The sequence below is a fragment of the Meles meles genome, chromosome 18 (assembly GCF_922984935.1).
Source record: "Meles meles chromosome 18, mMelMel3.1 paternal haplotype, whole genome shotgun sequence".
Classification (NCBI taxonomy): Eukaryota; Metazoa; Chordata; class Mammalia; order Carnivora; family Mustelidae; genus Meles; species Meles meles.
Window position 1 is genome coordinate 49,168,423 of NC_060083.1, and position 24,902 is coordinate 49,193,324.

Below are 24,902 nucleotides of genomic sequence, written 5' to 3' on the forward strand. Positions count from 1 at the left end.
TAACTTGGTCTAATGGAAGGAACATGAACTTTAGAGTTAAAAGGACTTGGCTTCTAACTCCAGCTCCACTTTTTAATGGCTGTAGGACTTTGGGCAAATTACTTAGTCCTCTCTGGGTTGTTTCCTCCTAATAAAATAGTAATAAATTCAACTTCATAGGACTGTCATGGAGATTAAAGGAGCTAATGTATGAAAAGGCGCTACCATAGAACCTGATACTGAACATAGAACACATAGATACTGAATAAATGTTGGATTCCCTTCCTCTTTTCCCCTTCAATCACAATTTATAGAGCTTGTCTTCCATTACTAAGAGCTCCCTCTATTGGACATAAATATTAATTGCTAATGATTTTTCTGTATAATTGGCTAATATAGTTTACAGTCCCTCAAAAGATCTTGGTGAGGCTCACACATAGTCTAGATTAGGAGACTGAGGCCCAAAGAGGGAGTCAGAGCTAGGTTTTCTGGTTTCCCAGGATCTACAGTGGAGGTAAGCTCTAGACCCTAACTTACCTGTAAGTAAATTATGATACATCCATATAATGGACTACTAAGTCTCTCTTGAAATAGAACGAGGCAAAAACATGCACATGTGTGGAATATGTGCACAGTATTTTGTTTAAAAATTAATAGAGGGGCACCTGGGTGGCTCAGTCAGTTAAGCAGCTGCCTTCAGCTCAAGTCATGATCCCAGGGTCCTGGGATGGAGCCCCACATCAGGTTCCCTGCTCAGGGGGAAGCCTGCTTCTTCCTCTCCCTCTGCCTGCTGCTCTGTGTACTTGTATTCTCTCTGTATGTCTCTATCAAATAAATAAAAATCTTTATTAAAAATTAATAGGAAAAAAATCTCATTTTTTTTCCCTCTACATTTTTAAGTGTTTTAAAATTGTAGTATATGGATCTTTTCTGGATCACAATTTAGAAAAAAATTATTTTTTTTTTTTTCAGAAACAGTCAAGGAAATTTGAACACTGGATATCTCATATTATGGAATCCTTGTTCATTTTAGGTATCATAATGATGTGCTTCTAGAGGCATTTACTGAAATATTTGGATATTGACTGATAAGAGGTCTGGGATTTGCTTCCAAATAATTCAGTTATGGGGAAAGGGGGGGGGTAGGGTCAGGAGTATAAATAAAACAAAGTTGGCCATGAATTGCTGTTCATAAGTAGGTATTCTAGGCAAGAACAACCTGCTTTTCAAGAACAAAGCAGGCAGGAGTAGCTTAAGTTTTTTTAAGAGATACCTCCCCAGATTCACTTATTAGGTGCCAAACTTCATTGTTAGTATCTTCCTTCCCTCAGGATTTCCCACTTTAACTCACTTCACCCAGATATAGGCAGAATAGTAGAATGACTGCCAGAGAATATCTGACTATCCAGAAATTTTGAAAAGTATTCTGATTTCCTTCTGGAGAAGCCACAGTGAAAGGAGCAAACATTAGTACATGCGGTGGGACCTATGCTGGTCATACTAGAGAAAATTTGTTGCTCACGATGATCCAACCTATATTGTTGTTTTCCAGAGATAAACAGATATGGTCACTCTAGGGTGCATTAGCCAGGGTGAGGAGTGCTAACTGCTGTAACAAACCTGTAAGAGCTCAGGGACTTGACAAAGGTTCATTTCTCTCTCCTGTTACAGTCCAGGGCAAATCAACAGGCAGGCTTCCTCCATAGAGTAATTTTGAAATAGTCTAGGGCCTCGGAACCCTCCACTGGATCTTCCAGTCTGCAGTCCAGAGGAGCAGTAGAAAGGGAGGAGGGCGCAAAGCCTGGACACAAGATACTGTTTCTGCCCATACTTAACTAGCTAGAAGTCAGTCACATGGGCCATCAAACTGTAAAGGAGGCTGGGAAACATCATTTTCCCAGATGCCCAGGGAGAAAATGAGATGGAGATCGGTGACCACATTGCATTATCTTTGCCACAGTGTGTATTTTAGTAACTTGAATTTGAGAGATTGATTCAAGAAGGCTAATAGAAAAGATATGGGGAAGGAATTACATCCAGACATAGCAGAAAAAAGAAGGGTATTAAGTAGATTTGTTGCCAAAGACTGCTAATATAGAAACAATTTAAATCAGCTTGTTCCTACAGGACTAGTCTGTCCCCATGAGTGGACTGGCTTTGCTGGGCATGGACGTAGTTAGGGCAAGACTCTGTTCTCATTTCTTAGTACAACAAACCTAGAAGCCACTACTAACTCGGTACTCTTCAGCTGGGCTACGAGTTTAACTGTCTCTATTTCTTTTCAGGGTTTGAGTAAAAAAGTTGGTGTGTCCTCTTCCATCCTCCAAGGTCTCTGGATCTCCTACAGCACAGAAGGTCTTTCCATGGCATTGGCGTCTTTACGAAATCTCTACACTCCAAATATAAAGGTAGATGCTTGTAGACTACAGACAGATAAAAGAATTAGCTGTGCAAACATAAAGTTAAGACATTTAAGTGGCAGTTTAACTGATCTTTGACTTAACCTTAGACTGTCTCCGTAATCAGACTTTTATTGATAATCTAATCTATTTTAAATGGTTGCATTTTATTCTGTGAATTGAAGACCAGACCTGTGGAGCTACTACCTTCTATAAGCTGGCTCTGATTTATAGTGTCAGGTCCTCCTGCCTCTAGCAGTAAATTAATCTCAGGTAGGCTTTGTTTCGGTAGGAGCTTTTCCGGCCAGCGGTTCACCTAGTAGAGGCTGTGTTCAGCCCTACGGTGTGGGTGGCAGTCGGCTCTCGTGACTGAGCAGTTCATGGATAGGAGACGTGTCACATCCTGTTCTAAAGGCAAGGTATCAAAAAAAGAGCAAGTGGAGACTGATAAAGCAGTTACTAAATGCTCCTGGGGTGCTGTTGTGGGGTCCCAGATGACTTCACTAAAGATGACTGAAAGGGGGTACCTGGGTGGCTCAGCAGGTTAAGCCTCTGCCTTCAGCTCAGGTCATGATCCCAGGGTCCTGGGATCGAGCCCCGCATCAGGCTCTCTGCTCGGCAGGAAGCCTGCTTCCCCCTCTCTCCCTGCCTGCCTCTCTGCCTACTTGTGATTTTTCTGTCAAATAAATAAATAAAATCTTTACAGATGACTGAAAGGATACAACTGAAATTTGCCTGAGTGTGATTTCTGTTTACTTATTTCCAGGTCAGCCGACTGCTGATTTTGGGAGGTGCCAACATTAATTACCGGACAGAGGTTTTAAATAATGCTCCAATTCTGTGTGTCCAGTCTCATCTTGGTTACACAGAAATGGTGGCCCTGCTGTTGGAGTTTGGGGCCAACGTGGATGCCTCATCTGAGAGCGGCCTGACCCCTCTGGGCTACGCCGCTGCGGCCGGCTTCCTGAGCATCGTGGTGCTGCTGTGCAAGAAGCGAGCCAAGGTAACGGCTGCCCCGCCCGCTGCCCTTCCCCCGGCTCCGTGCAGTCTCCCTCATGGGAGTCCAGGCAGAGCACACCACGCCCAGCAGGATGTAGAGCCCGGGGAGCCCTGGCCCACTGTTGGCCCACTTGCCGCTGCCCCTTCTGCAGCGCATCAGGACACGGTTCTCGAACCCTTGGGGGGCACTTAGGAAACTGCCTTTATCAGCAGCCACAAAAAGTCCCCACCTAACAACAATCAGGGACTTCTCTGCTGAGCACAGAGGGAGGAAGGAGAAGGGAAGGAGCAAAGAGACTGCATTGGGAAGGGGGAACTGAACCATGCCCACAGCCTTTCATGTGTAAAGAAGTGAAGTTCGCTCTAGAAGTAAGAACAGGGGCCAGACTCCCTCAGCCTAGCCTTGAAGACCAGCGTCTAGAGGTGTGAGGAGAACATGACTCTCTGTGTTGATCCTCAAACCGACCAGAGGCACTCAACAGTGTTTCTGCTAGCGTACTTTAATTCTCTGAAGACCTTTCTCAAAACGTGTTTGCTTTATAGTATCTCAAGAGCTGTTGATACCAAAAAAAAAAAACAAAAAAACTAAATTTCAAAATTTTGGTGAAACGAAAAGTGCTGATCTCAACAGTGCAAGCCTCTGGGGAAAATTGTAGCCTTGTGGCATTTTGTTTCAGTCTTGAAAACAGACTGAGGATTTTGGTGGTTTTGCACTGAAATGTAAGTAATATGTGTGACCTCATTCTGAGGTGTCCAGTGTTCTTACTTACCAAGGAAGGAAGGAGGACTCTTGAGACTTTTGAGACCTGGAACCTGAGACTCTCGGTGAAATCCCAGAGCCTTGAGTGTCTTCTGTGACACAGACCTATACTGTCCACCTCTAATGTCCTATTCATCTGAATGAACATCTCTAAAAAAAAGAACTGGGCCTTGTTACTACTGCTGTCATTTCATATTCTCGTCTCTCGGAGCCTTTCCTACTGCCCAGTTATGATTCTAACCGTCTGTCGTTTTCCTCAGAGCAGATACGGAAATCATTTGCATTCATCTCCACACCCTGTCACACCTCTTGGCCTCCTGAGTTACCAAGATTGAGTCCATCTCCCTGTGCCTCCGGTCTCAAAACTCTGTTAATCCTTACTGACACTCCTTTCACATGTGCCTCAGGGAAGGAAGTGCTTACCTTCCTTTCCAAAGCATTTGCCTCCACCTGTATTTTTTAATCTCTGTATGTTGCTCTTCTCTTACAGTTCTTTTCACTCTTTTTCTAAATTCACAACAAACTGGGTTGCCTGGATGGCTAGTTGGTTGAGCGTGTGCCTGCAGCTTGGGTCATGATCCCCTGGGGTCCGGGGGTGGAGTCCCGAGTCAGCCTCCCTGCTCAGCGGGAAGCCTGCCTCTCCCTCTGCCTGCAGCTTCCCCTGCCTGTGCTCATGCTCTCTCGCTCTCTGTCTCTCTGACAAATAAATAAATAAATAAATCTTTAAAAATAAAAAATAAATTCTCAACAAACCTATGAATGTCTCCTATAACCCAAAAAAACAGCTTCCCTCTCTGCTGCTAACCAGAAGCTACCATCCCATCTCTTCCCTTCTGTGTCCACAGTCCTAGCCCAAGAGTCATCTCTACTTGCCACCGCCGCTTCCTTACTGCCCCTTAACCACTTTTAGTCTGGCTTCCGTGAGAGAAAGAGGAGTTAAATCATTAAAATTGTAAACTTTGGTATCAAACACAACTTGGTCAAAGCCTCCATTTACACTTCTTTTTCCAAGGGCATGGACAAATCATTTAACCTCTCAGTCTCACTATTTTCATCCACAAAAAGGATTAATGGGGTTCACCATGGGAAAAGTGAGAAAGTCTTTTTAAAAAGAGATAAAGTCTTGGGGCACCTGGGTGGTTTAGTTAAACCTCTGACTCTTGATTTTGGCTCAGGTCATGATCTCAGGGTCTTGAGTTTGAGTCCTATGTTGCCTCAGTGGGGAGTCTGCTTCCTCCTTCTCCCTCTCCTTTTGCCCCTCCCCCTGCTCTCTCTTGCTCTTTCTCTCAAATAAATAAATCTTAAAAAAAAAAAAAGAGAGAAAGATGAAGTCTCTTTTCATCTCTTGCAGGGCCTAATACATAATATTCTTTAAGAAAAATGGGGGATGGGCACGCCCAGCTGTCTCCGTCGGTAGAGCATGTGACACTTGACCTCAGGGTTATAAGTTCAAGCCCCGTGTTCAGTGTGGAGATCACTTAAACATAAAATCTTTAGGGGCGCCTGGGTGGCTCAGTTGTTGGGCGCCTGAATGGCTCAGTCATTAAGCATCTGCCTTTGGCTTAGGTCATGATCCCAGGGTCCTGGAATCGAGCCCCGTATGGGGCTCCCTGCTCTGCGGGAAACCTGCTTCTCCCACTCCCCCTGCTTCTGTTCCCTCTCTCACTGTATCTATCTCTGTCTGATAAATAAATAAAATCTTTAAAAAATAATAATAAATAAAATAAAATGTTCAAAAAAAAGAAAAGAAAGAAAACCCCTAACCTCTTGGCATTCAACTGAAGCTACTTTCTCAAAAGCCACAAACAACTGCCAACCGCCAAATAAAGTAACTTTTTCTCATTTCTCACCCCTCCAAACCTCTCCATAGTGTTGGCAGTATTGACACAAGACTTCCTAGAACTTGTAGTATGGTCCTGGTTCTCTCCCTGCCTGAGAGACAGGTTGCTTTTTTCTCTTCCTTCTCCTAATATCACTGTTTCCTGAGATTTTGTCCTCTGGTCTTCTCCATCCTCACACTCTCTCCCATGGCATCAGCACCAAAATACTGAAGAATATTAGCTAGTTATTTATAGGATGTTCTCCAGTTTTACTTTGAGATTTTCTCACTGTTAGATTGAGTTTATTTTCTCAGCAAGACTCCCGCAGAGGTGCTGCTGGGCCCCTTCCTCATGCAGCACGCGGGAGGGGTGGGTGAAGTTGCTGAGGCCTGTTGCTGGGGATGCTGCCCTCCATCACCTGGGTCACATTGTGTCTACCAGGTTTGTCAGGTTTGTTTTTCCCTTTGTAATGAAGAAGTATCTTTGAGGGAGATGCTTTGAGGCTAGGCCAATATCTTGTTTCTCGTGCTTTTGTCCACTGCTTTTAGGATCCATCGGAGATTCTTGCTGCAATGATGATTGCTATGCTGTTTTTGCACTTTTCTGTTTCCCTCATTCCTTCAACGTTTATTAATTAGAATTCTAATGTAAGGAAGAGCTGTCCCTTCTCCCCACATATGTATTTGTTTATTCATTTATAGCATTATGGATTCCTGTATCTACTTTATAGTAGGACCTATAACCCATTGCCATTGTTATTTGTTGCTCAAATTGCCCAATATTTGGCCTTTAGGAACTCCTTCAAGTTGGCTCCTGTGTCCTCCCAGTCTCTGCTAAGTATTTTATGAGCATTTCAGGACTTTCTGGCACTACCAGATTATCCACACTCATCATTTACTATTAGTGCCCAGGAATTAATCATTTCCAAGGAGCCAAAGCACCTTTTATTCATCCCCTTAGTTTTTGAAAATGTAGTATGAGCATGAAAATTCTCTCTCCAAAAAATGACTCTCCATTACCCCTGATTAAAATTCAGACCCTCTCAACTTTGTAATTTAAACTTTCCCTCCATGTACCTTACCTTTATAAAAACTAGCATTAATCGTTTCCCATCTCAGCCAAGTGAGATGGATCTTTTCTTAGTCCATTTGGGCTGCCATAACAAAATATCATAAACAGAGTGGCCAGTGGACAGCACTTACTTCCCGCCCTTCTGAGGCTACGTCTCAGGAGTACGGTGCCAGCAGATTGGGCACCGGTGGGAGCCTCCTGGTGCACAGTCACACCTTCTTGCTGTGTTGTCCTGTGGTGGAGGAGGAAAGCAAGCCCTCCAGGGGCATGATAGTAGGAGACTCACCACTTCCCAAACGTCCCATCTCCTTTGAATATCATTACATTGGGGATGAGAATTCCAACAAATAATTTCAGCGGAACAAAAAATTTAGACTCCAGCACCTTTCCTTCAGAATCTGTCCCTGATTCTAGTCAGGAATTCTCTCCAGTTTCATTGCACTCTTACTCTCCTTACAACATTCTTTATCCTTCGTTGGATAGATTTCTGTTGTATTGGTCGCATCTCCCTACCTCACTTGAAAGTCCTTGAGAACAGAATCTGTATTTTACTACCCTGTTCACCTTTTCATCCTATGTGGTACCTTGCACAAAGTAGGCATTCAGTAAACATTCGTTAAATAGGTTGCTGGGTGGAAATAAAGCTGGGGTGAACCAGATGCAGCACTTACGTTTCCAGTGCTCTAACTACCCCGGGAAGTCTGCCCGCCAGAAAAGGCCACTCTTCTGTTGAAACTTGTGGCTGCCTTAACCAGCCTCTTCTTTCAACCTGAACATGCAACCAACACTGCAACCATAAAAGCCACTACTGGAACATAGTCTAGCATTAGACTCCAAGGATCTCTAGCCATTTTGGCCAGATCTGAGATTCTTCCCTCCCATTGGAAGAAAAAAGTAGCCTCCGCCAAAGCTTGGTGGTCAAAAGTATGATTCATGATATGAGGTATTTTGCTTCTTTGGAAGACCAAAAATTTTGAGCTTCAAAATGTTTTTCTTCTCTTTCATGATTTCAAAGACAGGTCTTTGGGGTTTTTTGTTTTTTTGGTGGTTTTTTTTTTTTGGTGCCAGCAGAGCTGCGAGTCTTTCAAATCTTGGTCTGAAAAGAACTATTCGAGGACAAAGGAGAATATACCTCAGGAAAACAAAGCTGGAGCTGGCAGTTTTGTTTTTTTGGTTCCTTTTTCTGTGAAAACAAAAGCCTGACCTTACAAAAAGAGGTTCTCCCCTGAGGGACATCTATCAGAGTTCTAGCTCAGCAGTGACCTAGCCTGAGTAGGAGAGAACTTTCTAGATTTTCTCAGAGATGGATTCAGGGTTTGGGAAGGGATGAGTCTTGTTAGTCTAGTCATATGCAGTGGACCAATGTAACTGGATTAGGAGTGTGGCCACAAATCTTTGTTCACATCCATTTCTCTGTTTTTCCCCTGAGGTGGATCATTTGGACAAGAATGGGCAGTGTGCTTTGGTCCATGCTGCACTCCGAGGTCACCTGGAGGTTGTCAAGTTTTTGATTCAGTGTGACTGGACAATGGCCGGCCAGCAGCAAGGAGTATTTAAGAAGAGCCACGCCATCCAGCAGGCCCTCATTGCCGCCGCCAGCATGGGGTACACGGAGGTAAGAAAGCAGGTGGTAGGGGTTAGGGTTTTTAGGTTTTTTTCAGGCTATGTATTAAAGGACTTAAGAAACGGGGCAAGGGGTGGCATTATTAACAAAATTACCTGCCTAATTAATGTGAATTAGCATTTTGGTCACTGGTTTTGAGGAATCGAGACTGAATTCCATGAAACACTTTAATTCTCAAATACCAGCATGTCTAAAATTTTGAACACAACACGAGACTGGGAAAGCACTTTGGAAATCATCAAGTCCAATTCCTTCCCCATTTTGCCGCCCTTATTTAACAGGCAGTGACACTAGGCTCCTAGGGATTATTTATTGACCTGTACTCACATGAGTAGGTGATGTGGAATGGGAAGAGCACAGTATTTGAGATCTCAGAAGGACCAGGTTTGAGTCCCAGTTTGCTACTCATTTGCTCTGGACCTTGGGTAGTTTACCTAATCTCTTAGAACCTTCGTTTCCCATCAGTAAAATTAGTCTCATATATTATCACAGTAATAATACAGTAACGAATGTATGGAATTAATAATTGCTAGGAAATGTTGAACATCCAGTTCTGGGAGGGTTGTGTAGTGGAACAGAAATATGTGTGTGTGTGCATACATACTTAAAATTGGTATAAATTTTACTGATATGGGGGCACCTAGGTGGCTCAGTTGGTTATGCACCTGTCCTTGGCTTGGGTCGTGATCCTGGGGTCCTGGGATCAACCCACATGTTGGGCTTCCTGCTCGGCAGGGAGTCTGCTTCTCCCTCTCCCTCGGCCACTCCCCTGCTTGTGCTCTCTCTACCTCAAATAAATAAATAAAATCTTCTTTAAAAAAACTTTACGTATAATGAACATGTAGCATACAGTTTACAAATATAAAATATACATTGTAGAATGCTTGATTTTTGTGAAATTCACATCTGAAGCCAACCTGTGGTTGCAACTCAGCAATCATTTATCGGTGATCTCTTTTGCTCTTTTCCCAATAATTTTCTTGTCATTAAATCTGGTATGTGATCTATGTTAAACTACTTCTCACCCTCATACAAAAACTGGAGTCTTTTGGGCATAAGCACTAAATCAAATCTTGATTTATAATGTTTACCAATTGCCAAGGTGTAAATGTCCCCCTACATTTGCCACAGAGCTGCCATTGTGACATCACTCAGCACAGAGTTGCAGAGAGAGGCGCAGGAGCACACACTGTAGTGTGGATTTCCACCACACGATACAATACACATAAATCACCTCAAGAGCACAGATAATGCCAAGTGTAGTAAATAAGTCATGAGATTTTATACTTTTAAACTTTGTTTTTAATATAATTTATTTGTTACTTAATTTTTAATAAGCATCTTCGTCGAAGAACCAGCTTACAAAGTCTCTACACATGTAATGCTCTGCTTTCGTGGTCCAGAACACACTGGCTCACCACTGCATGGGAATGCCTTGGTGTCCAGCTGTCCTGCGAGCTGACCCGAAACGTCACCAAGGGAATATTAAGTAAAACTGGAATTTTTAGTATCTGTAGGTTTTTAAACACTCTCTACAGGCAAATTCCCAGAAACAGAGCTGTCACTTTCCTTTTATGTTAGTAGTCGTTCTCCCTTTATTATCCCCAGAGTAGTCCTTGTACTTCCAAGCAGAAAAGAGATCATTGCTCTACTCTGATGAAATACAGGTCCTACATTTTCTTCATTTTGTTTTCTAGTTTTTATTGATTGATTATCTTTTTTCTCTTTATTTTATTTTCTTTGAAAGATTTTATTTATTTATTTGAGAGAGATCAGGAGTAGGAGGAGGAGCAGAGGGAGAAGCAGACTCCCCGCCGAGCAGGGAGCCGGATGTGGGGCTCGATCCCAGGACTCTGGGATCATGACCTGAGCCAAAAGCAACCGCTTAACTAATAAGCCACCCAGGTGCCCCTTTTTTTCTCTACTTAATTGGTATTTTTACTGGAGGATGAGGGATTGCTTCTTTACCTTAAATGTGAGGAATAAGGGGCGCCTGGGTGGCTCAGAGGGTTAATAAACCTCTGCCTTCAGCTCAGGTCATGATCTCAGGGTCCTGGGATCGAGTCCCACATCAGGCTCTCTGCTTGGCAGGGAGCCTGCTTCCTCCTCTCTCTCTGCCTGCCTCTCTGCCTACTTGTGATCTCTCTCTGTCAAATAAATAAAATCTTTAAAAAGAAAAAATGTGAGGAATAAATAATTTTTTAAAAGTCACTTGCTGTGTAAGTGAGTTGTGTTCAAGAGAAACGTATAAACTCTGCCTGATAAAAGAAATGTCCAACGCAGCTGCTTCGGGTTTCTTTGCTGGGATAGTCGGTTCTGGTTTCTTCTGTGTGCAAGAGCTTGCATCACGCTTGGGTCATCCAGGCATCTTCCAGACCTCACAGGCTAGAGCCTGTAGCATAGTTTCCCACCTGAAGTTTGAACTGACACAACTTCTCATTTCAGATTGTCTCCTACCTACTTGATCTTCCAGAAAAAGATGAAGAAGAAGTAGAGCGAGCACAGATCAACAGTTTTGACAGTCTCTGGGGAGAGACAGGTACTTCTCATGGACATTACCCCCTTTTCTCAGTAATGTGTTTGTGTGAAGATATTCGGCATCTCACACCCTGATTTTTCCTCTGCATACCTTTGGCAGTCTCCACTGTATGGCTTTTGTACTGGAGATTGATTCAGCCAAGGTAAAAAGTCAAACAGTGTCCTTCTTCCAATCCTCTTTCCCTTTGGACTCCCCAAATCATTGGCACCAGTGTCGTCTTTCAACCAAAACTTTAGTCTGCTCTTGTTTCCAGATATTTTTAGAAGACTGAAAGTTTCCTTACAATGTGCCAAACCAGAGCAGAAAATAGTTGTGGCCTCTCTCTTCTTTTATGGGATTCTTGTAGCAGTTAGGATAAATTTTTCTCCCATCAAAAGAACTCCACCTGCAGTTGTAATCCAGGAGGTTAAATTTTCATCCACACCTCTGGCGTAACCAGGTGTTATCATGACGGAGTAGTATCTGACATGGCTAAACTATACATTCCGAGTAAAGTTGCTCTCTGAATGCAAAATGAAGGTACCACCCTCTAAGGCACAGCGCCATGCAGTCCCTCTTGATCTGTAGCCAAGAGATGTCTGTATTGCTTGGTACTTACTCCACAAACAGAAGCTTCTTCCTTGTGGCCTTTGCAGGAAATGGTTGTTGTCTTTCCCCCAAGTCTAAACTGAAACATCTGGAGAAACATTAATAACCTTTTATGTGTTGTTATGAAATCAGGGCACTGAAAGCTGTGGAGTCACCACAGATATGTGTCATATTTGCCAGAAGAAGACCAATACTGAGATGGCCAACATAGGGGGAATATTTTCTTAAAGAGAGTGTGTGTTTTACTTATAGTCAGAGTGTTATTAAAAATAAAGGAGGCACTTGAATTCATTGAAAATTTATCACGACCTATCAAATTGTGATGTTTCCATTCGTGGCAAATATCATAGGTAGGTTTCATGGCTTCTTTAATATCATGTAGAATGGTCCAAAGCTCGGGAATTTGCTTCTCCAACAATCCCTCCCTCTGTAAGAGCCAAAAGAGAACAGATGCCAGGCAGCTGCAGCTTAAGGGCCCATGACAGATTAAAGGAAAATGTGCAGCTGGAAACAGCTGCCGTTTCTGGGACTCTAACCCGCAGGAAGCCAGAGGATGGCCTGAGGGGATTGAGCGGGACTCCGGCTGTCCTGGAACATGTATATTGTGACTGAGAGCTGCAGAAGGGACATGGTGCTTTACCGTTCACATCAGCACAGCCTTGCCCAGCACAGTGTTGCTGAACCTCCCAACTGGCTCCTGATGCCAGTCGTGCACATGGAACCCCAGGGGAGGGTATGAAAAAAAAGTATGGCCTGATAAGGATAATAGATGGGAATTATAAGATTAACAATCATAGTGATGAATATCAAACACATTCTAGTGCTGTACTTGAGTTTCTTAAAAATGTTCAAGAAGGGAGTGAACTAAGTAAAAGACTTATTTTTATTGATATGAATTTCTTATTAGAATAAAACTCTATGGGGGCGCCTGGGTGGTTCAGTCACTTAGACGTTGGACTCTTGATTTCAGCTCAGGTCATGATCTCGGGGTTGTGAGATGGAGCCCCGTGTCATCTGTGCACTGAGCATGGAGCCTGCTGGGGCTCTCTCCCTCTTCCTCTGCACTTCTCTCTTTCTCTTTCTCTCTTCATCCGCCTCTTTAAAAAAAAAAAAGGACAAAATTTTATTGCCTCAGGACTTTTTAAATATCTCACCTTAACATGCACAACAAAGTTTGTTACATTTATTTATTTAAATATGTACCATATCTCAAGATTGTAAAAAAAAAATCAAAGCTTCATGTGAATTGGCTTATAATCATAATTGAGTTGTGTTTAACTTGATACATACCTGAAATAATTTCAGGATTATAAACATAAGATGCTGTTTAAATAGTGCTAGAATGAAATGCATCTGTAATACAATTTATAGATCTGTAAATAGTTATTTGGCTTCAGGAAAATTTCTAGGAAGTAATGCCTGTGCTATGCAAAAATGTCCCTATTCCTCCTCACTAGTGATAGATTTAATAAATATACATGTTCCTTTCTACCTTATAGCACATAAGCATTTAAAATGTATAATGACCCAGTGAATTGTAATGTTTTCTCCAATGGCAAAATCTTATACATGCCCCCTTATGTATATAAGGTCTGTGACCTGCAGCCCGCTGGTTGGGTCTCATACCTACAGCCCTGGTCTAAACAACACAATTTTTACCTAAGGAAAATCAAATGATTGTGATGGTCCCAACAATCTGTATCAAATCTAAGACACTTCTAACTATAGAAAACTATATAGCCATTAATTTATGTACCACTACAAAAAAAAAGGAAGGCTTCACCTTTTAAACTGACACAGTTCCTTATTATCACAGTAATCACAAGATGCATCCCAGTTTTAGAGATGTTAAAATGTGAAGGGCATTAAAGAGGGCACAGATTGCATGGAGCACTGGGTGTTATATGCAACTGATCATGGAACACTACATCAAAAACTAATGATGCACTGTATGGTGACTAACATAATACAATTTAAAAAATGTGAAGGGAAAAAAGTGCGTCTTAGAATCAATGAAATTTATCTTAGCATCTAATGAAATAATAATCGAAATGTAATTTTTACAGAGCAGATTTTCTAAAAGCAGGTCACTGGAATATCCTGGTTGCTTTTGTCCTCCTTTTGCAGCCTCCTTATTCTTCCAGAGAGCATCTGCCTACAACCAGCCTCCACCATCTGGCTGGCCCCCTCCCAGCCCATAGGGTTTTCATAGACTTCTTATGGAATAGTACAGAAGAAAAGCAATTAAGGTGACAAGATTGTTCACTACTCCCTCTTCTTCCTTGTCTTATGAGCTTAGACCAGGACCAGCATTAAAAATCTTCTAACATCTCTGGAGCACCTGAACTGTCCTATGACCCAAAAGAAGCAAGAGTTCACAAAATAAACAAGATACCCATAACTCATGCTCTTATCATCCTTTGCCTAATTTATTGCAACCACCTCCTCACTGATCTTCTTGTCACCCTTTCATGATTCCCTTATGACTTCTGCCAGAGTGGTCTTTGTGAGCCACAATCTGTTGATGTCACTTTCCTGCTTACCACCATTTACTGACCACCTGTACCATTAATGAAGTTATTTAGTGGAGCCCAAGAAGACCAGTCATGATCTCTAGCCTTATCTATTGCCTGGCTTCTCTGGTAACTCCAATAACAATAAACTTGTTGTCTCCCACCTCAGGGCCTTTGTACATGCTCTCCCTGTGCCTGGCATGCCTCTCAGTTTTCTGTTTCTCTTTAAGCATCTAGCTCAGATGAACATCTCTTTTGGAAGACCTTCTCTGTTGTCCCCTCCATACAACTTATACACCAGATAGTAATGTTCTTTTTATTTGTCTGTTATCCTTACTCAACCTTGAGTTCCTTGAGAGCAGAGACAGTGTCTGACAAATAGTTCAAAAAATGTTTAGTTAATGTTTTAGATAACAGTGATTAGTTTATGTCTCCCTAACCACCTCTCTCTTACTGGTCTTGCATGACCTGTCTGTGCTATACTCTCTCACAGTTGAAAATAGACAAACAGAACCATTTGCTTTGCCGCATTCTGTTTAGTGTCCCCATCCCATCCAAGCAGACTTTGGCTATTGCCCCAACTCTGAGCTGCATCCTGTCTGCCTCTTCAGACTCCTTAGATATTTTACTTTGAAAAAGGGCCATTTATGTCAGATAATCTCATCAGCTGCTGACAAGCTGGGGAACAAATTCTGTTACTGGTCTCTTAGGAAGAGATTTCCTCCAAACTGCTCTGTTTGCTCTAAGAATTGGTTTGTTGTTTTACAGAACTGACTTTACCTTAATCTTCTTTCTTTCAAAAAGTTTTAACAGTTTTTGATAAGACTTACATAAAATTCAGCCAAAGAAGTTTTTTTGCTCTTGGATTTTGAAAAGTACAAATCCCATTATACATAGCGTGTTGTTCTGAGATGAAATTGGCCAGCTGTATTAATGACCGTGTCCAGCTATCAGCTGGAGATTCCTACCAAATTACATCATGACCTAAGCAACAGAGATGATACAACAAAGAAAAGAGCCAAATGGAACATTCCCTCTCATATAAATGTGTTATCCAACGAGTTGAAATGCGCCAGCCAGAGCAATGTAACTCCAGGTTAGAGTGAACAGTAGAAAGTTCAGCTTTCAAGATGGGAACTGGTTGTAAGTTTTCATCAGTGTTCTGTGAACTGGCATCACTGGTGAAAGGCTTGATTCTGAAATACTGTCTGTATTTTCTCCAGCAGGCTACAGTTCTTTTGTGAAAGGAATTTTCACAAATTCACAAATTCCCCTACCCCCGCCCGCCGTACTCAGGGCATTATAAGGGAGGTTTGGGCATAGCTACTTTAAATGGAATCAGAAAGTAAGAGTTAGAAATTCTACAAATCCTTTGTTTCATGTACCAACAAGATGATTCTTATGGTTCCTAATGAGTGTCTACCCCAGTCAAGTTATTTCTGTTCCAGCTTTACTGAGAGCTTATTTATATACACATGTGTAAACTAAGGTGTACAACATGATTTCCAGTCAAGTTCTTAAGCTACTCTTGTGTTCTAACCCAAGAATTAAAGTTGTTGTTTTTTTTTTCCTGAACTATTAGAACGGTGAAGTTGGGTTCTTGGGGTGCCTGGGTGGCTCAGTCGGTTAAGCGTCTGCCTTCGGCTCAGGTCATGATCCCAGGGTCCTGGGATGAAGCCTCATATGGGGCTCCCTGCTCAGTGGGGAGTCTCCTTCTCCCTCTGTCCCTTCCCCTTCCCCCCAACTTGTGTTCTGTCTCTCTCAGATAAATAAATAAAATCTTAAAAATAAAAAAAGAAATATAACCCCTGAAACAAATAATACATTATATGTTAATTTTTAAAAAAGAAAGAAATGGAAAGTTGCCAAAGATCTCTTTGATGTAAGGAACAAGATGCAAAACTTCTTCGTTTTCATATGATTCACGGGAATCAGTTGTGTTTGACAAAAGCCCAAAGACAAAATGCCACCAGTTGCACTTGAATGAAAAAAATTTCAAGTGACCATTTGATTTGAATTTCAGCTGTCTTCCTGATTAGATACCAACATTTGCAAACTGGAATATTATCTGCACTTGGGAAATACTATCTTTTTTTAGTTGCCATTGGAGTAGGAGGCCATGATCAAGGAAGGACCTCCTGGCTACGACCTCAGGTGTCCAAGCCAGTTTGAGAATAAGTTCTCTATCCTCTTTCTTTAAAAAACCTAATTCCTGCCACCTTCTAGTAGTGTTTACCGTCCTCTCCACCCTCCTCCATTCTTTAAAACCCTGAGCCTATGCATTTGAGACACCATGGTCAAATGAAATATATATATATTTGTTCAAATATGGACTTAGTAGGAAAATCTATCTCCAAATCCCTCTTGCTGCTATTGACACAGCGCTCAGAGAATGAAAGTGGCACTCATGACTCTTCACAACCTCTCAGAGATCATAAACGGACAGTAACGCAAAAAGAAGAGTGTTTAAGTTTCTCCCTGTTGTGTCCCTTGGAGGCACTACAGCAATTTTTTTAAAAGATTTTATTTATTTATTTGACAGAGATCACAAGTAGGCAGAGAGGCAGGCAGAGATAGAGGAGGAAGCAGACTCCCTGCTGAGCAGAGCCCGATGCCGGGCTCGATCCGAGGACCCTGGGATCATGACCTGAGCCGAAGGCAGAGGCTTTAACCCACAGAGCCACCCAGGCGCCCCACTATAGCAATTTTTATTACCAGTGACTCCATTATTTCATATTCAGAAGAGCCTTTGTCACACCTCTTCTCTCATCTTTAAGGCCATTACCTTGAACAGTTCTGACCCCTACCTGAAAGTGGTTGCAAATGGTGCAAAAGTTCTGTCTCAACTAATGAAGAAAAAAAGAAAAGAAAAGAAAACTGGCCCAGGACCCCGAGACTGCCATTCCTGACTTTGGTTCTTTAGGCTTAAGGACCCAGGAGTAGAGGCTGGCAGAAATGGTTCCTAGCTAATTCTAAAAAAGACCTTACTTGGGGCACCTGGGTGGCCCAGTCAGTTAAATGTAGGTTCAGGTCACAATCCCAGGGGCCTGTGCGTCAGGTTCCCTGCTCGCTAGAAAGCCTACTTTTCCCTCTTCCTCTGCAGCTCCCCCTGCTTGTGCTCTCTCGTTCTCTCTTTGTCAAATAAGTGTACAGAATCTTAAATAAATAAATAGGGGCCCTGGGTGGGCTCAGTCATTAAGCATCTAACTTCAGCTCAGGTCATGATCCCAGGGTCCGGAGATCAAGCCCCGCATCAGGCTCCCCACTCAGCGGGAAGCCTGCTTCTCCCTCTTCCACTCCCCCTGCTTGTGTTCCCTCTCTTGCTGTCTATCTCTCTCTGTCAAGTAAATAAATAAAATCTTTAAAAATAATAATAAATAAATATCTTAAAAATAAAATAAAAAGGCTTTACTCTGCAGAGGCCCTCTCTCTACATTCCACCGATGCATACACACCCGTGAAAAGTTCCTAGCTAGGAAGAGATACCAAAAAAAGAGGTAAGTCAAAAGTAGGGAAGACAGTCTAGGTAGGAAAAATTAAACCAAGTCAGTTGAATCAAAGGTGATTTTCAAATAAATTTATTACTGCAATTGTCTCCATAGATGGTAAGCCCACTTAAATGTAGTTTTACTCATGATTTTTCTTTAAAAATATCCTTCATGGCAAAAGTAGCCATTCTCACGCCCGGAGGTGAAGTAGCAGAGAGACTTCCATACTCACACAGAGGGTGGGGGAGGGCAAGACCTGCCTGTTCTCAGTCTGTGTTCTCTGCTCTTAGCGCTGACAGCTGCAGCCGGGAGGGGCAAACTGGAGGTGTGCCGTCTGCTCTTGGAACAGGGGGCAGCAGTGGCCCAGCCAAACCGCCGAGGGGCGGTGCCCCTGTTCAGCACTGTTCGCCAGGGCCACTGGCAGGTAAGCAGGCTAGCTACTTCCAGCCCCTCAGGGAAGGGTGAGTTCTAGACAAGAACTTCTGAAACAGAAAGGAAAAAAAAAGGTCACATTTGGGTTACTCACCAGTCATCGGATTTGAGGACTTGGGCTTGGTTATTAGTATTCTGGTTCATTGAGAAGATGTCAGAAACCTACCGTTCAAAATCATCACTTAAAAAAAAAAAATCATCATCACGATCTAGATTGCATAGAGGGACTAGCTCCTTCTGGCCTGGTCATGGAGTGAGCTGCTTCCCACATTTCACAGTATCCACAGGTCCTCTAGAAGATGCGTATCCCAGCAGATCCCTGCCAACAGGTGTCTTGCAAGTGTCTCAGACTTGCTAAAAGAAAATGTGGTGTACGTAAATTCTAGCTATGCAATCGTTCCAGATGTTTGAATTCCAGATAAATGCTAATTTGTACACTTACAATGGAGAAGAACATATATTGGTAATAATCTTTGGAAGTATTTTTGTAGAAAAAAAGCTCTAGAAGCCCAATGGTATAGAAGAGTTATTAGAGGCACTTTGCTGTATTCATTTCAGTCATAAATCCTCACTACAGGCAGGCTAGCAGCCCCTAGAGGTCAATAAAATGGCACTCGCATAGGTAGTGACTAGTGTCGGAGCTTCCACTGTGGGATGTTTTAGTCTACATGTTGGCCTTTTGTATCTTAAATTCTTTTTCACTTTAGGGATAAGTCAGACATTCAGAGTTGAATTCTCATTTGGCTTTCCTTTAAGAGAGTCCGATCAAATGACATGGTACTAGGACTCTGCAGGAATTAGAGAGACTCTTACAGTAGAAAGTTACATGGAGAAGTGACTCGCCTGTGCAGCAAGAGGAGATCCCCCCAGTGTAGGGAACAGCGTGCACATGTCTACTCAGCAGCTCTTCCCGGCTCATTCGTCCCTGTTTCTCTGCACTTACAGATTGTTGATCTTTTACTCACCCATGGAGCTGATGTCAACATGGCAGACAAGCAGGGTCGTACTCCCCTGATGATGGCTGCCTCTGAAGGCCATCTAGGAACTGTGGACTTTCTGCTTGCACAAGGTCAGTCCTGGGATGCCAGAGCTGCATGGGCAGTGCCTATAATAACCCAAGGAACTAGTGATGGATTCTAAGAGATGTTAAGAATAGATATTATTGGGGCACCTGGGTGGCCCAATCAGTTGAGCATCCAGACTCTTGGTTTAGGCTTGGAGCATGATCTCAGGGTCCTGGGATCAAGTCCCACATTGGGCTCCGTGCTTAGCTGGGAGTCTACTTAAGTTTCTCTCCCTCTCCTCCCCTCCCATGCATGTGCACACATGCTCTCTCTCTCTTTCTAAATAAATCTTAAAAAAAATATATGTATTATGAATCTAGTTGGTTAAGATGTGAAAGTTCATCTCCTCTCTTATATACAGTGGGACCCTTTAACTCTGATATTCTTTGTTTCCTTATGAATTAAGGGAGTTTTGGTCTTCTAATCGATTAATGTATTCTAAATTCTCTAATTCAAATCTGTAATCTCCAAACTTTGATTTTTTAATATATACTCAATAGTTGTTCATCTTCCAAGGACTGTGTTTTTTCTTTAATTTTTATCAATTCTTTTGTAAGCCTGCACAACTAATATTTTTCTTGTATCCGAAGGAGACAAAGGTTAAGATAATTGCTGACACTGGGACCCTATTTGAGAAATCAGGATATTCTCTTCTGTTGTAATAAATTCCTTTTGACATTAACATTCACATGCTCCTGGTGAATGGGAAACAAAGAGATTGTGGTCACACCACCTTCAAAAGCATTTCAGGCTCCTTTTCATGGCTCTGACCTCAGTCACCTATGCAAAACGGGTGAATGAGCATGGCCTTTTGTAGAAGGAAAACTCAAATCACTGTTGACTCTACAGTACCATCTAGTGGACTTTGAGCATTTACGTGAAGCAGGAGATAGTGTGATTGTGCCCAGGCTAATGACTTCATTCCAGTTAGCCTTCCCTATTAGTAAAATGGACCTATTTAAAATTATATCTGTGGGCACATTCACTTCAAGGAATCCAAGCTCCTGAAGGAAGAATCCTAACCAGGCCGGCACAACTGAGGGTAGTCAAATTAAGAAGACGACGAGGTTTCTTCTAAGATTTCAAACTGAAACTCAGAAATTTACTAGGCCTTTAGCTGCATCTCCAAAGAAGAGGTATTTGTTTCCACAGCCTCAGACTCGCAATGCTGGGCCAGAACCAGAAAACCACTCTCCCAGTATGCAGAGTGGTTCTTGCTTCCATAATACAAGCCAACAAACAAGTCTGGTTTCATGATACCTATTCTTACTTCTGCCAAGAGAGGGTTGGAGGAGGATAGGGGGTGTACCTAGATTCCCAGGATAAGATGTGGCAGGAACAAAAGTCCCAGAACAACCCAAGTCTACTGGAAAAGGCAAAACCTCTTCAGGCGCTGATAACTTTTAGATCACTGCACAGTGTCTGCCACACACCAGTGGAAGCTTATCAGACAGAGTGCAGAGATGTGTTCTCCCTTACCCTTGCAGACATGCTGGTCTTTGTACTACCAGTCTTCCTCAACTTAGGATGGGCTTAGGTCCTGATAAACCCAAGTTGAAAATATCTGAAGTTGAAGATGCATTTAATACACCTAGCTTATGGACATGATAGCTTAGCCTACTATATAATAGTGCTGAGTGTCTCATGTAGTTTATCGAATACTGTATGGAAAGTGAAAAACAGAATGGTTGTAAGCATATCTGTTGTTTACACTCATGGTGGCATGGCTGCTGGCTTGCTGGGGCTCCCTACTGCTGGCCAGCATCACGAGATAGCATCGTACCGCACATTGCTATCCTGGAAAAAGGTCCAGATTCAAGATTCACAGCCCATCTACTACTGAACACATATCACTTTGGCGCCATCATAAAGTTGAAAAATTGTAAGACAAACGATCAAGAGTCAGGGATCCTCCGTATTTCATTTTTTCACACTTAAATCAGGGACTCAACGAAATCAGCAAATTCTGCCAACACTTACTGACCCAGCTTCACTTGCAGAACACTGCACCAGTACTGCCCCAGCAGGTGATTTTCTTTTAATGGACACTCTGTAATCTGTGCCCTCCAAGACTGTAATCCAGCAAGGAAGGGATGAAACGAAGATAAATACCTGAAAACCAGAGAATCCTAAGTGCTCTGTTTAAGGTATTTGACTTAGGAAAGGACAGACTTTGAAAGGTGAATAGGAAGAAAGTTGTCCTGTTTAGGGAGGGGAACGTGATTAAAAATCAATGAGGAGAGCCAGCACACAAGAGGTTTGAGGAAATAATGCAAGTTGTCCAGGGAAGTACATGAGGGCTCTTGGGAAGTAAAATTGGAAATGTATGTGGAAAGAAGGTGAAAAGGAACAGACCAAAAGAGGTTTTGGACTTAATTCTGAAGGCAATGGGGAGCCTTTCAAGACTTTTTAAAAGGGAATTGATGCCAGAGTTGTGCTTTAAAAGAAAAATTCCTCTGGCAGTAGTACAATTTGATGGAGGAATTATAGTGGGCCAGGGGATCAATTAGGAAGCATTGTAATAGATGAGAAGTAATGAGGCTCTAATCCAGGTGCGGTAGCTGTTAGAAGAGAGCAGAAGGGCCAAGTACAAAAACGATTTTGGATATAAAGAGTAATTACATGTAGGAAATAATGACAGTTGAGTTAAAGATAACTCCAAAGTTTTAAAATGGATGTTTGGAAGAAGTGTGATTCCATTCACTGCAAGGGGAACCATCGAGAGTGAAGGGAAAGATACGTATTGAATTTTGGACATACATTGAATAAATGGGTTCGTTTCATATGTATCTCCTATTAATTTCTTAAATTCCAGCTTTCCTTATCTTTGGAAAATCAACTTATCTGTAATACACATCCAGAACCTTCTTATCCTGCTTCTTCCACATTGGAGGCTCTGTCCAGGGAGTTTCTAGACATTCCATCTGAGAAAACTCCTTAGATTTTCTCCCACATTCAGTTTCATTCTGTGTTAGAGCCGATGATTTCTTTGTAAACTACACCATTATGAAAAGAGAACCCAGTACGTAAGTGGCTGTCATTGGGGTGAGAGGTAGCTTCCAGCCCTTCATCCTGCTGCGGGAAGCCACAAAGTCTGATTGTCTGACCCACACCGAGCCTGCTGTGGTACATCCTAAGCTTGATCTGACCTCTGAGTCCTGTCTAGCTGAGGAGGCGGCCTGGAAAGTGTTCTGTACACAGTAAGCTGATCCTAATTTAGTTAGTGTGCCATGTCCCCTGTGTGAAAAGAATTGTCTTAGGTACTCTTCAAAACCAGCAAGGAAGTGATAAGCCCTTTGCCATCCAAGCGCTTACAGTCTAGACTAAGGATGAAATGTGTATTGAACTTTAGACTAATTACAAAACAGTGTATCGAGTATGCTTGATCTTTATGGAAGAAAATAGAAATGTTGAAGAGACACAGATGTAGAATACCAACAAGGCTAAGAGAGTGGGGATGGGATCGTTGAAGGCTGACAAGTTTAATTAAACTCTGAATTTCCTTGTGGCTTGGGCTCAGTCTCTTCCCATGAGTTCATCTCTCCCACGTTCTAGAGAGAAAGAACGTGATCTGGTGCTATTGCCAGTGATAAGCACAGACTGAGCTCCTCCTGCTTTATGAGAGTCTCTCCAGGAGTTTATACTGTTCCAAAGGGAAGACTTTTGCTGCTTCCTGAAAACATTCACTGAGAATTTATTACATGCAAGTAGGATACATAAAAAAAGATTAAGAACAGAATAAGGTGACATGTGTTAAGCACATTCAAGATGAGGTGAACCGTGAACCAGGAGAAGCTTCCTGGAAACGGGGGGATTTGAAATGGTCCCTAGAGAATGAGTAGAAGTGAGGCAGGAATGACAAGACTCCCCACGTGGGAGCAAACATGACCAGAAGTGAGAATATGGGGATATTGTGGGAGAGTCAGGAGGCCGTGAGGACATCCACGTGGCCCAAGTAGAGGATTCTCTGCGGGGCGTGCTGGAACTTAAGTACAAAGAGGAAGCCTTATGGGGGGCCCAGGATACCCAGTAAAAACAGCTGGACTCTCTTCTACCGAGAGCTTGTAGGAACAGGGTTTTTTTAGCAGTGTTAGTGCGAGAGAGCTCCCCCCTCCCCCAGAAACAACAGCTGTGCTTTGGCCGAGCATTCAGCTTTGGGACCTGCTTTCCCGCCTGCTCTGGGCGGCCCCGTGTTTCCTATTTCCTCAGCCCCGTGTTACACTCGCTCTTGTAGGTGCCTCCATTGCTCTAATGGACAAAGAAGGACTGACAGCCCTCAGCTGGGCTTGTCTGAAGGGTCATCTCCCAGTAGTTCGTTCTCTGGTGGATAACGGAGCTGCTACAGACCACGCTGACAAGAACGGCCGCACCCCACTGGACCTGGCAGCTTTCTACGGTGATGCCGAAGTGGTGAGTGCCTTTACACACGTTTGGGTAGTAGGGATGGGGAAGGTTCTCCATCCATAATGTTATCGGGTTAAGAGTAGAGTAACATGTTGATGATTCCTGATAGAAAGTTCTTGGAGGGCACTTGAGTGGCTCCGTCAGTTAAGTGTCTGCCTGTAGCTCAGGTCATGATCTCAGGATCCTGGGATCAAACCCCATGTTAGGTTCCTTGCTCAGCAGGGACTCTGCTTCCCTCTCTCTCAAATAGATAAATGTTATATATATATATATATAAAGAAAGTTCTTGGACCTGTACTTGCTAGAGGACAAGCATATTCAAAACACCATTAAAGATCAAGAATACAGTATGGCCTGAAGTCCCGTGGCTACCCAGCCTGGTTCAGACCAGCGGTTGAATAAAGTCCAGGCAACAGCCAGAGCCCTCAGGGGGGCGGCACTGAGCCACTGCACTTGCGCTAACTGTTCCCTTTGATCCCCATCCTAGGTCCAGTTCCTGGTGGATCACGGGGCCATGATCGAGCATGTCGACTACAGCGGGATGCGCCCTCTGGATAGAGCAGTGGGGTGTCGGAACACATCTGTTGTTGTCACTCTTCTGAAGAAAGGAGCCAAGATAGGTAGGAGAAAGGAAGAAGGTGCTGGCCATCTGTGCCCGGGGGCCAGACTGGTCCAGTGGTCTGGCTGCCCTGGGTGTTTGGTGTGAGTGTGTATATAGTCTCCCCTCTGCCCTGCCCCAGTTGTTGTCCAAGTGAACAGAAAGGCTCTGGGCCCAGAGAAAGCACCCTCGGAGCCCTGGTCGACACTACTCCGTGTCCACAATCACCTGGTTATCTGCCGTGCCCCTTATCGCCTTTGCCAGGAGGCTGCTCCAACCTTAAGCACATCTTCGTGCTAATGCCTCTGTGCCAGCACAACCCCACCCCCAGCACCCTGGATCCCCGCACTGCCGTGAGCCTCTGCTTTCTCTGCTCTGTATGTGCTTCAGACTCTCCAGTCCCTGCTGCTGCCGTCCCATCTGCTCCCCATCCCACGGACCTGTAGGCGAGGGTTGGCTGATATGCTGGCTTTTTTGCTGCCTGCCTCTCACTGCTGCTTTTTCCTTCCTTTTTTTTTTTTTTTTTTCACCTTCATCCATTTTTTTTTCCTCTCCTACAACTTTTTGTTTTCTCCTTTCTTTGAAGGTTGTCAGACGTTACCGAGTCGCCCACGAGGTATATTT

The 24,902-nt window shown here is 43.1% G+C and overlaps 1 protein-coding gene across 6 annotated transcripts in view; it reads left to right on the plus strand.

Annotated features, from left to right (window-relative positions):
- Nucleotides 1-24,902, plus strand: part of TANC2 (tetratricopeptide repeat, ankyrin repeat and coiled-coil containing 2) — a 375,880-nt gene that overhangs the window by 333,233 nt on the left and 17,745 nt on the right. For all 6 annotated transcript variants that reach the window (XM_045983964.1, XM_045983965.1, XM_045983966.1 and 3 more), the window contains 8 exons: nt 2,265-2,387; nt 3,145-3,381; nt 8,458-8,643; nt 11,098-11,191; nt 18,071-18,204; nt 19,158-19,281; nt 23,511-23,686; nt 24,168-24,300. In XM_045983964.1, coding sequence (XP_045839920.1) covers nt 2,265-2,387; nt 3,145-3,381; nt 8,458-8,643; nt 11,098-11,191; nt 18,071-18,204; nt 19,158-19,281; nt 23,511-23,686; nt 24,168-24,300 — 1,207 coding nt within the window. The remainder of the gene's footprint in view (nt 1-2,264; nt 2,388-3,144; nt 3,382-8,457; nt 8,644-11,097; nt 11,192-18,070; nt 18,205-19,157; nt 19,282-23,510; nt 23,687-24,167; nt 24,301-24,902) is intronic.